A 13,262-nucleotide genomic window follows, 5' to 3' on the forward strand; every position below is an offset into this window, starting at 1 on the left:
TCATGCCTGCTTCACCATGACAACGCGCCTGCTCACAATGAATATCTATTTTACAGTTCCTTGCAAAGGGCAACATCACTATTCTGGAGAGACCCTTGTCATCACCCGACCTGGCTCTGTATCTTTTTTTTTTTTTTTTGGCCATTTCAAGGGGGTCATCAAGGGGTCTCGTTTTGAAGATATGGACGACATTAAGATAGACATGACATCAGAATTGCAGAGGATCTCGGAAGGACCATTCCAGGCAGCATATGGAATTTGCAGAGAAGGTAAGGAAAGTGTGTTAAGACTAGAGAGATTTTAGTTTGAATGAGAACTTGTTTTGGAACTTTTCAGACATATATCGTGTACACACACACACACACACACACACACACACACACACACACACACACACACACACACACACACACAGAAAAATTCCCAATACTGTACTGTAAAACTTTGAACAGCATTTGTTTGGCCCAACTCTACTACATTAATCCAATTTCATTGTGAATGAAAGTGCCCCTACTGAATAATGAAAACAGCCTGGAATTTGTGAGACGACTGTAACTCTCATAGTTGCTATACTGTATTACACTTAACTAAGACTTCAAAAACACAATCCTGCAGTGGACAATGTGCAATGGATGCACATCACCACTTAGTGAACACTAAAATATAGCCACGGATGTCCTACTTTACATAAAAAATTAAAACAAGAACACAATTTCCTGCAATGATCACATTATGATGATAGGACAGCTAGCGCCATGATGAATAAGTGAAGGTGTTTTTTTGTTATTGTTGTAAGTAAAGGGTAATATCACCAAGTGCCAAATGAAACCTCAATACCACCATCTTGTGGGGGAACTCTATTAGTGTGCATCAGTTGGTCCGACCTTTGACAACTAATATGGAGGCATTGAAGTGAAGAGATCATGCAGTCACCCAAACAGACTTGCAACATGTAACTTTTGGAAACACATACTGTACCGATATGTTATCAGGTGGAAGAAGAGAAGCTTATTGCATTCACGCACAAGCCCTTTACTCCACTCCTGCTAACTCTGAACATGGAATATTCCCAGGCCCCATTCTCACCGCGAGCAGCTTAGGGACAAAGAGTCGATGCCCCATCCCAAGTAGATCCATCACTTTACAGAAGGAATCCGCTGAGGCCTGACTGCTTTGGGCCTTTTCTTCTGTCGTTCCCTCTCCATCCTCCACTGCCCTTCGCACCGCTGGGAGTTGCAGAGGAGGCGTCAGGGCCGAAAGAGGAGGCGGAGAGGGCACAGGGGAGGGTATAGGAGAAAAGGGCGGAGTTGGAGAGGGCAAGGGAGAAGGGCGGTCCCTCTTTGGGTTTACGGTGGCGTATGACTCCAGCGTGTCGTCCGAAAGGTCCCACTTGGTCTGGATGAGTTAGATGACAGATGAGGTCGTAGCAAAGACGTAATTATCCACTGAGGAGTCCAAACAATGGGAGTTCTGCTGAATAAAGACTCGAGACTACTCGGTCATTGGACAGTATTGACCACATCCACCGGCACAGCCAATGTTGATAATAATAACAAGATGAGATGACGGAGTTTTCATCCCAAAACCGTCAGAGCCCAGATGTGACTATTCGTTGCGCCAATGTTAGAAGTAATAAAATTAGGAATAGATGCCGTTGGTTGCATAACGCTGTCTTAGACCTGCAAGCCACTCTTAACTTGCTGCAATAACAATAGCAGTCCGGTATGCCGTTGCTAAGCAACAAAGCTGCTCAACACATGGGTTGCTGCTCCAACAAACAGCAGCAACAGATACATATTCTGCCTTTTTCTTATTTTCCCTTAATTGTTCGACTTCGAAAAGGAAGAAAAAAAATTCCCTTCAGTAAGCATGAGTGAAAAGTGAGACGACACAACACTCAATAGTTTTTTGAACGTATTGCCAGCATGGAGGCTGCACTTGAAATGAAGCTGACAATATTCCAGAATATTTTTGAAATGCAAATCCCCTACCAAAAAATCAAAAACCAAACAAACCCAATATAACGGTATGGATCCTCTAACGAGAGAAGCAGGAGTGACATCCTTTTGCTGTGGCAGTATGGCAAGAGAGGAGGTAGAAAAAGATCTAACTCAAGTAAGTACAGTTTGCTGTGACGAAGACAGTATGGACTCCACAGCTCCTCAAGCAGATCTCCATTAGTAGATGCTGTGTAGTGGCCTGCAGATCCTTTAGCTGGAAGACAGCTCCTTTAAATGGAAAGTCATTTGATTCTCAACAACACAGGCTAAATGGACGCATCTGTGAGTCAGTGAATAGGCTTGTGTTATCGGGAGCGATTGTTCTGGTCAGCAACTGGGGCGAGGCAAAGCAAAAGAAGAGAGAGAGAAAAAAAAGCATGAAAACACACAGTGTTTCCAGGCCACTGCCAGTCTTGTTGTCAATGTCTCTTTGTGATGCTAACAGCTAATGGCTAGCAGTTAGCAGGTCATCTTTGTTGCAATCCGTTTGCTGGTTGGAGGTAGCGTGCTGCAAAAATATCAATCCAGCAGATGACTGGAGATGTGGAGGCAGAGGTTGTGGGTCAAAGCATTGAGACAGAATGAAAAACTGAAGGCGACGAGAAGAGGCTCCGCTCCATACAGGCATTTATGTTGGTGAGGAAGAACAGAATGTAAATTAGAAAAAAAAAAGAAAAATAATTTAAAAAAGCTTTATTCCTCCACGTCCAAATAGCTGATGGTATGGTACACCTTACATTCTGTGAGTGAGGAGTGATGTGGATGATGATGGTAAAGAAGGAAAGGGAGGGAGCCGGACCCAGATGGAGGGAGGGGGATGAGAGTGGAGAGGAGAACGCGATGGAGGGAGAGGGAAGCGGATAGAATGTCGTCATGGCTGGCCAATAGGAGGCTGGCAGTGGAATCCTATTCCACCCACCTAACATCCTCATTTGTTCCCAATGCCCAGTATTGCCTCCACGTTGTACGTCTTTTTGGTAAAGTGTATATCATTGCTCGGATAATGAACAGGAATACATCATTATTTTAACATAATCATGTAAAATATTAATAGTATCGAAAAATATAAACATGCATTGTTTAAAGGTTGATTATTTTCATCTTTCATCTAAGTTTGTTTTGAACTGCACAAGTATTTTCTTTCTACATTTTGATTCATCACTACTACTACTACTACAAGTAGTATTACTACTTCGACTACAACTACTACTAATATTATTCTGAACTTACAAGGTTGTTGTGTTACTGTTTATGTAAAATTATTGGTGCATGAGAGAACCCGTTCTTACTTTTGCTTTTCTGATCCTCTCGTGCAACATTTTTATGTTCACGACAATACAAATTTGCCAGAAATAGAGAATGTCAAGCTTAAGATTTAAAAAATGCAAGACCACAGCATGAATTAGCCGTGCAAGATGTGGGCAGCAGCCTTCTTGAAAATGAGCTTCTGACACCAACAGATATGAAATTATTGCACTGCACCGATTTCTGATCAATGACCAGAAACAGACAAATGTGTCATACAGCGCTCACTAGGGAATGTATTGCAATGTATCATTGTTTTTCAGACCATTAACAGTCATGGTTTCATGAAATAAAATGCAAAACACAATCAAAGTACACGCAGGAACAAACCTATAGCAGTTAGCAGGTCATCTTTGTTGCAATCCGTTTGCTGGTTGGAGGTAGCGTGCTGCAAAAATATCAATCCAGCAGATGACTGGAGATGTGGAGGCAGAGGTTGTGGGTCAAAGCATTGAGACAGAATGAAAAACTGAAGGCGACGAGAAGAGGCTCCGCTCCATACAGGCATTTATGTTGGTGAGGAAGAACAGAATGTAAATTAGAAAAAAAAAAGAAAAATAATTTAAAAAAGCTTTATTCCTCCACGTCCAAATAGCTGATGGTATGGTACACCTTACATTCTGTGAGTGAGGAGTGATGTGGATGATGATGGTAAAGAAGGAAAGGGAGGGAGCCGGACCCAGATGGAGGGAGGGGGATGAGAGTGGAGAGGAGAACGCGATGGAGGGAGAGGGAAGCGGATAGAATGTCGTCATGGCTGGCCAATAGGAGGCTGGCAGTGGAATCCTATTCCACCCACCTAACATCCTCATTTGTTCCCAATGCCCAGTATTGCCTCCACGTTGTACGTCTTTTTGGTAAAGTGTATATCATTGCTCGGATAATGAACAGGAATACATCATTATTTTAACATAATCATGTAAAATATTAATAGTATCGAAAAATATAAACATGCATTGTTTAAAGGTTGATTATTTTCATCTTTCATCTAAGTTTGTTTTGAACTGCACAAGTATTTTCTTTCTACATTTTGATTCATCACTACTACTACTACTACAAGTAGTATTACTACTTCGACTACAACTACTACTAATATTATTCTGAACTTACAAGGTTGTTGTGTTACTGTTTATGTAAAATTATTGGTGCATGAGAGAACCCGTTCTTACTTTTGCTTTTCTGATCCTCTCGTGCAACATTTTTATGTTCACGACAATACAAATTTGCCAGAAATAGAGAATGTCAAGCTTAAGATTTAAAAAATGCAAGACCACAGCATGAATTAGCCGTGCAAGATGTGGGCAGCAGCCTTCTTGAAAATGAGCTTCTGACACCAACAGATATGAAATTATTGCACTGCACCGATTTCTGATCAATGACCAGAAACAGACAAATGTGTCATACAGCGCTCACTAGGGAATGTATTGCAATGTATCATTGTTTTTCAGACCATTAACAGTCATGGTTTCATGAAATAAAATGCAAAACACAATCAAAGTACACGCAGGAACAAACCTATATAAAAAGCAGTGCTGAGAAATGTGAAGAATTAAGAGCCACTGTGCTTTTTAGAATGAATGAGCCATCAATCGCAGGATGCAAAATGGCTTTTACTGTAATTAGCAGTTAGCTAGCAAATGGAAATCAGTGAGTCTGTCTCTGGGCGGAAGGCCTATGCCATGATATATGGCAACTCCAATCGCACAAACTACATTATGCCCCATTAAATAAGAGCGGATGTACTCGCTTATTATTTCCATTTGTTCATTCAATTCACCTCAAACCTTTGTCTTCACAACTCACTGAAGTTTGAATCATGTTTTGTTCATTTTTTTTAATGATAAAGAAAAAAGAAGAAAAGATGAGCTCAGGTCAGATCACTCAATCAAAATCTGTCTGTCGGTCAAGCTATCTGTCTGTCTGTCTGTCTGTCTGACTCTTTTGTTAGACCAATTATCAATTATACACTCATCTATCCATCTATCATTATTATTTGTCAGACCAGTTATCAAATATACTTCAATACATTAAAAAAAATATATTTTTAAAAATTAATAATAGCAACGCATCTTCGCAGTATAAACTCGTCTTTACCATGTGTGTAAATTAATTCGAGTATGTTGATAATTTCATTTATGTTGTACGGTCTGGAATTAAATTACATTTTTTTTACTGGACCAAATATAAGTTATAATATTTATATTTAAAAGAAAAATACATCTTGTGAGTGATATTAAATATAAATATTAATCAAGGGCAGTGATCTCCTATCACAGAATCGATACATTTAACATGATACCCAACATTGTATACATTCAGGTCCTCATTACAAATGAACTTCACCTGTTATGGGTCCAAATGTAGCGTTTTCCTTTTCAAAAGTCAAAAGCATAAATAAATCAAATGATTATATTACTTGTATAAAGATGGTAATACTGCACTCGAAAGAAACATTACATTCAGATGCACGTACCGGTAACTAGTAATGTGAATAATATTACAGTTTGGAAGTAATTTGCCCAAAACTGCTGGTAAGATCAGCACTGATTGTTTGTTTCTTCTTGTGTGAATACTTTTAGATTCCAGAGATTGATGTGAAACCGGAGAGAATTTTGTTGCTGTGAACAATGTCTGGAAGTAAGTATGACTAGAAAAGTCTTTAGCACTTCTTCCTATCCTTTTTGAACATGATTCATATTGAACTCATTGTGTTGTTGTCATTGTTAAGGGTCTAATCTTATTTTCCTATATTAATCATGGAATCAAGTGGACACCAAACCTAGAGGACAGAAGAAAGCTTGTTCTCCGTGTTCTGCAATACATGAATAAAGATGATTGATGATTGCCCACAATCAATCTTCCATACGCAATATGACTGTGCCGAATGAATCGATACAACAAACCACAAGAAGATCGGGTAACACAACAAACAGGAATTCCACACCACTCAGACAAAAACAACAAAGTGGTTCAGAGAAAACCTGCACTCATTTCAGACCGTGAGTTCTGTTTTGATGATCACTGTTTGATCTTCGATCAGAATGGAAGTGTTACAAGTTACAAGTACAAGTGCGCAAGGCGTTGTCAGCATCGAAACGTTTAGTACCTGTGATCACAGCTGTGCATATATTGTTTAGGATAATCAAAGTACCAGAAGTAACTAGAAGTACCAGAAGTGTTGATAGAGACCATATACAGTACAACACACTCCATACGACACAAGGCAGAGAGGTTAAGAGTGTATCCCCATCCCCTGTGTCAAATTGTCAATGTGTCAAAAATCCCCAAAATATAAAAGGAGGAGTGACAATGAACATTAAAAAAAAAGACCTCTCCCTCAGCTGCAGCTACTACAGCCACTCGACTCCACCATTCAGTTTTACAAAACACCATTGAAGCACTGTGCATAGGGGAGTGTATATCCCCATGATCACTGCTCGATGATGCTTTGTGTTTTGGTTGTCAAACCTAAATGTGGACGGGAAATTGGAAAAAAAAATGCTGTCGACAGTAACAATCGAGCTATTTTAAGTGGAAGGTGTGTCAATGAATGAGGTGAGGTTACTAACCTTGAGCAGAGCCAAGGCAACATTGAAGATGACGTTCAGACCCTGCAACACAAATAAATAATCTCCTCAATCATTCAGATATAAAAAATAGGTCAAAAGACAACATTTTATTTGCCGCCATGTTAAAATCAGGAACACATTAAAAGCGGATTAATATGTGAATTAGTGCTTGGACTAAGATGTCTCTCCCATACATCATATATGTGATTATGACACGTGAAGAGAATGCAGAGCTGGGAGCTCTGCGGGAACACCCACGTCTCCTTAGTCTCTGTGATGAGTTCACATGGCAACACCGAGCTAAAAATATCCAGACAGCACTAAAAATAAGGAAGGCAAAGGGGAGTGCTGTCTTCACGCGCTGATTTGCAGAGGCCTCAAGATGGCGCTACAGTGCTGAGTCAGGATCGAAGAGGTTTGTGTTTGGAGAACGTTTGTGAGAGGGAAATGGATTTATACAAGAGGGGAGGATAAACGCACAGAAAGCTGGGCTGTGATTATAGACTGGGAACGCGACAGGGCAGATTAGAGGAGAAATAGTAAAGATGGAATGAAATCCACTGGAAGATATTCAATGTTGAAAATCATAAACTGATGCTGGCTTTTGTGTTTTCGGTCATTATCATGTGCGCGTTAAACATGGTGTCATATCCACACTGAAAGACCTGTTAATTATCATTATGAAAGTGTTTCTTATTGCTATATCGTGGTTATTTTAACAGTCGTCATGTTTGACATCACACTGTACAGTCTGGATATCTCACAAGACCACAGCTCAAGAAAGACGAATTCCACAAGACTACAGTATTTGGTTAAAATCTTATTTGGTTTTCTCTTTAAGGCAGCTGCTCATTTTTGACGCTCCGCATCGATTGCACCGGACTGACACCGCATCGCTGTCATTTGCCACTGGTGTGCTTGTCCTTGCAATTCAGGGACAAAGAGTCGTTTGCTGGTTGATGCATATGGGCCATGTGGTCAGACATTTAGAACATTCATATCTGCTCAGGCCAGTGTGTACAATATAGCCAAGTCTACTTTGAGTTGGAAAATAATGCCGCAAAGTCATTTGCGTTTAGTCTTTATACTGTTTCGTCAGTAAAGGTCTAATAGCACAGGTGTCAAAGTCAAGGCCCGGGGGCCAGATCTGGCCCGTCACATCATTTTATGTGGCCCGTGAAAGCAAATCAAGCATGTCAAGGTCCATGATGCTTGCTAAAGTCTGAACCAAAATTTCAAACTGTCATATGTAATCCGCAATAACAGTCATTATTCTTGACTTCTGATTTTAAAACTAGTTATCCATCAATTTGTTGTGCGCTGTATATGTAATATGTGGAGGTCATTAAACATTTATATGGTTTCCCAAAATTCATAACAACCCTCCAAGGGAAACCGTAACTACAATGTGGCCTGCGACAAATGAGTCTGACACCCCTGTCTTATAGGTTGGCAACAATTTGACCCTGAACCGAACTACAGTATTTCTATTTCCAACAGTGGTTATTTAACAAGGAAAACGTGAACACAGAACGGTGACGGTGTAGAGAAAATAATACATAAGGAGAACAGCTGTCAAAGTAGCAGGAGATGAGAGTGGAGGTTTAACGAACAGATTCTTATCATGCGGTTCAATGGCTGAGAAAAACCTGGGAAGCTTCTTATTGTTCTGCTGGGGGCAAGTGGGAGGACAGGAAGAGTGGGAGGAAAAGAAAAAAAAAGAGGCAATGAGAAAATGTATTTTTGAAAAACAGGCCAGGACAGATGAGAGGGGCAAAAATGTTTGACCAAAATGAGTCAACGTATTTGTCAGAGAAGTTTTGAACATTTCGAATGATTCTAATTTCTAAATTGATACTAAGAGTTGTAAGAATTTTCATTACATGATCGAGAAATCAAGACAATATATATTTTCTCTTTACAGCACTTAACCGTATTACGTACAAACCGAATTCCAATGAAGTTGGGACATTGTGTGCAACATAAATAAAAGCAGAACACAATGACTTGCAAATCACATTCGACCTATATTTAAATGACTGCACTACAAAGGCAAGATAGTTAAGGTTCAAACAGATAAACACGATTGTGTTTAGCAAATACTCATTATATTAGAATTTTATGGCTGCAACACCTTCCAAAAAAGCCGGGACATGTAGCAAAAAAGACTCAAACTCCTCTTTGTAACCTCGCAGAGATGAAGAGGTGAGCTTTTTACTTAGCATGTTCAACACAACGTCCCAACTTCAATGGAATTGTGTTTGGAATTGCTTACGTTGGTGTGATGATTGATAAGATACCCGTATACCCGCCTTTTCTTGTTCAAATTCGCATTTCTCGTTCTCGCTTTTAAGTAACAATAAAACAACCATACGTAACTGTACTTTCCCAAGCGCAAGAACTGTTAGAAAAATGTGTGGCACCCTATTTGTGTTGACTTGCCCATCTGTTAGTTGACAGATTGCTTCCGAGTTAATGAAGGGTGAAGAGTCATTATGAGCATGATTTCTGTAGAGTGGAAGGTTCCATTAATGCTATGAAGACCATCCATCTAATTTCTATACAGTATACATCAGTGGTGTCAAACTCATTTTAGTCGCGGGCCAATTTAGAGTTACGTCTTGCCTCGGGGGGCCGTCATGACAGTGAAACCAGAAAATGATCACTTGTACACAACAAATTAATAGATTACTAGTTTTGAAATCGGTCAAGTCAATTACAATAGTTTGTTCAATTATTGTTCAAGTGAGTGTAAACAGGGTAACAAAATTATTGCAAAATCTCAACGTTATTTATTACACATGGCAATCTGACATTTCGGTACAGATTTTAGCAAGTTGACACAAATGATTTGCTTTCGCGGGCCACATAAGATGACCTGGCGGGCCGGATATGGCCCCCGAGCCTTGAGTTTGACACCTGTGGTATACATGATGCTCTTGTGGGTCATGGCTGTGTTGGAACCTATTCCAGTTGACACGGCAAGGCGCACCCACAACTGGTCATCAGCTAATCACAGGGTTCAAATGAATCATATTGACATTGAACCTCACATGCATGTTAGGAAATACCCAGAAAACACCCACACAAACAAGAAGATCCTGTAAAGGAACATGTAAATTCCACACAAGAAGGCCAGATCCCGGATTCAAAATCCCAACTCCCATCCTGTGAGGATGTGCCAACATCCCGTCCGCCGTGGATTCATGTATCATTCAGATCCTCACCATAATGCTCTTGCTGCATGCCTGGCCTCTGTGCAAAGGTTGATCGAAATCGATATCCGTCCTATTGAATGTTTTATTCAACAGTCAAAATGACTGCTGTTTAATGTGTGGGATGAAACACTAGATCACGGCACTAGGTGGGATTCCAAATGTAATCAAGGAATATATTCTGCAATGCTATCTTTAATGAATGGGATTAGGTGATTTGAGCGAAAGTGTAATCTAATCCCTCGTGATGACACTATGAATAATTTTAGGCAGGAGATGTGATATGAAGGAGCTGCTGAGGGAAAGGGTTTGTTTTGATGCTCTCATCTACTTAACCGAGTGTATAGATGATTGTGTTATAGCGTTATGTAGGACTGAGTGGACTGTAGACTAGACAAATGCTATTAATGCACAATAGGCAATCTCATACCATTATACCCACTAAAAAAAACACCATTAAAGAACAGGATTTTACAGACACAATCTTTCTAAATTTCAGAATCAGAATCGGGGCAGGGTAAGGATTCCTAATAGCTTTGTATTTACGATTTTGTCAACCTAAAAGCCTGACTGGCAAATCTCTATTGATTAGGCAGTGTAGAAAGATCAAATCAAAGGGCAGGGTGCATCCACTTTGGATTGATGCTGATGGTTATATAGCTGTGCTTTCTACTTAGGGCCTTGACACCTACTGTGTATGATCCAAACTAAACAACTCCCTTTCAGCTGTCTCTTTGTCCGTTTTGTAGACAACTGCTCATACTAACCTTGCTCTGGCCATACTGCCTATTGCTTCCTTGACACTATTTCCCCTCACTTAGAAAAACATCTATCCCAATTTCAGGATAATGTAGTGCACTTTTTCTAACTGTACCTCACAAAGCAGAAGATCAGTGATGTGGAAAACCATGCAAAGGGGGAACTTGGCAGTGAAGAGGGTGAGGAACCACTGGGAGGCATACATGTGTGCCTCCAGGTTCAGTTCTTGGAAATGGGACCAGAGTTCGGGTTGCTGTTCCTAGAAAAGAAGAAGGAAAGTGAGAGGGATAAGACGGGGGACTTTATAAACAGGAAAACAAAATCAAGTGCAAACAATCAGTGTAAATGCGATTATGCAATACAGTGGACCCCTGCTATTGGCGGAGGATAGACAGGGACAGGGCCAGCCTGCGAATAGCAAAAATTCCATGTAGAATTGATACCCATTATCAATGTGTTGGGAAGATTTTTGTAAAAACCTCGAATAGGTGTTTACCACAAATGGGGGTTCTCGTCGTGTAGCTGGAAGGTTAGTAGCTAGCCAGTCGTGCGATGGCTAGTGGGAGAAAAATGGCCGTGAGAAGTGGGCTCTTTTTTTTTTTTTCTCCTAGACTTAAATTATCCTCAGAAGAGGATAGTTCGAGCATGGTTTTTTTATCCCCTCCTTCCCTAGTGTTTACTTTTCTCATCTAAGATGTCGGGGCGCTGTACTTACGGCGATTACCGACAGGCCCTTCGCACTGTATCCCATGTTCGTCTTTGTTTTTCATGTTTCTTGTGCAAAGCGTGCCTGTTAAGTCCAATTACCCCATGGGGTTGAATAAAGTTTTCTGAATCTGAATCTGAATCTCTTTGCACCTAATGGTGTGACCTCAGATCAAACAAGACAGAGAACATTGTTGTGTGTGCAAATCATCATGCAAAGAGATGATGTTTCCGTCCATCGCTAGTGAAATTGATAATACATATCTGACGTAACCACAATGATAGGAAGAGATACTGAAACTAAGCAGCTTGACTATGAGTTTGGACAAATCCCCAAAAACTGGATAGGACCGGGCCGTATTTCAGTAATGCGGGAGACTACATGCAAAGAGCTCATTCATACACAGCCGTGCTATAGGACATTAAAAGCTCCCAAGAAATATTACATGGCTGACTAATGATGGGTGGATAAGCATGCCAGAGACCCAAGTAAAGGTATCATAGTACGCCCGCTTTCCTTAACATGTCCCCTTTAAACAAAAACTTTTCTGACAAACTGAGCAATACCTGTGTAAAGCTAAAAATAATCTTTGACAAATGTCTTTAGACCAGCAAAGGGGGAAAAATATGGAATCACTAAATTCTGAGGAAAGAAAAAATGGAATAATGAAAACAACAACAACAAAAGAACACTTCAACACGCCACGAGTACTTTGATTCACCACCTGTGGCCTTTATAACAGCTCGCAGTCTCAGAGGCACTTAGTGAGTGATCAACAGTACTCTTCATTAATCTGGCTCTAACTTCCTGTGATTGCTTTTGCCAGATCAGCTTTGCAGGTTATAGCCTCGTCATGGACCACTTTCTTCAGATTTTGAGATCCGAACTATTTGCAGTGTATCACATCGACCTTGTGCGTCTTTATTCAAGGATTGTTTTCACAGGTTTTGCTCTATGGCTAGGTGCATTATCATCTTGAAAAATGATGTTGTCATCTCCAAATGTCCTTTCAATAGATGGGATGAGAAAAGTGTCTCAAATGACGATGTAAACTTCTGCATTTATTGAAGCTATAATGACAGCCATGTCCCCCAGTGCCTTTACCTGACATGCAGCCCCATATCATCAGTGAGAGTGGCAGTTTGCATGTTTTCTTCATAAAAATCTCGTTTTGGAGCCCTTGCTGCATTCAAGGAAGGTGGGAAGTCTGATTTTTACGACATCTGATTCACAAAAATTATATGAGAAAGAACCAGGAGGTCCAAGTTGAGAAGTCGAGAAAAAAAAGGACCCCAAGTTCAGAGACCAACTTCAAAGTGACGTCACTCGCCAATGGTGACCCCATGGAGACAAAGATTATCAACAAATATTCAGCGTTATTTACTACTACATTATTATTATTTAAAAAATATATTTATTAGTTATTCAAAATAACTTTACACAACACAGCGTGTGTTGTAGTGACTGCATGAAGATATGCCATTATCTTCCTGCATGAAGTTATTTGATGAAATGAATGAAATGCTTTCAAGATGTAAGATTCATTTATTTAAATAAATGAATTTAGTCACGCCCGTGACTAACCATCCCCACCCAGTCCTCAAATAGGCCACGCTCAGCTTTTTAGCGCAGAGCAATTTCCCGGAGTCTTCATGGAGACTTCAGAGTTGTCTACCGCTGGCGAAGCTTCTGTGAGAGAAGCGAAACG

At 40.3% G+C, this 13,262-nt stretch overlaps 1 protein-coding gene and 1 long non-coding RNA gene across 2 annotated transcripts in view; one reads left to right on the forward strand and one right to left on the reverse strand.

The window, feature by feature from the left end:
* rabgap1l (RAB GTPase activating protein 1-like) overlaps positions 1-13,262 on the reverse strand; it is a 118,572-nt gene that overhangs the window by 24,362 nt on the left and 80,948 nt on the right. The window contains exons 17-18 of the mRNA XM_019875197.1: positions 10,964-11,107; positions 6,875-6,916 (exon numbers count right to left, since the gene is read on the reverse strand). Coding sequence (XP_019730756.1) covers positions 6,875-6,916; positions 10,964-11,107 — 186 coding nt within the window. The remainder of the gene's footprint in view (positions 1-6,874; positions 6,917-10,963; positions 11,108-13,262) is intronic.
* Positions 1,319-3,881, forward strand: LOC109518989 (uncharacterized). The gene is made up of 2 exons (XR_002168856.1): positions 1,319-2,466; positions 3,652-3,881. It is a non-coding gene; the product is annotated as an uncharacterized LOC109518989 (long non-coding RNA).

This window comes from Hippocampus comes, unplaced genomic scaffold (assembly GCF_001891065.2).
Source record: "Hippocampus comes isolate QL1 unplaced genomic scaffold, H_comes_QL1_v1.1 scaffold132, whole genome shotgun sequence".
Classification (NCBI taxonomy): domain Eukaryota; kingdom Metazoa; phylum Chordata; class Actinopteri; order Syngnathiformes; family Syngnathidae; genus Hippocampus; species Hippocampus comes.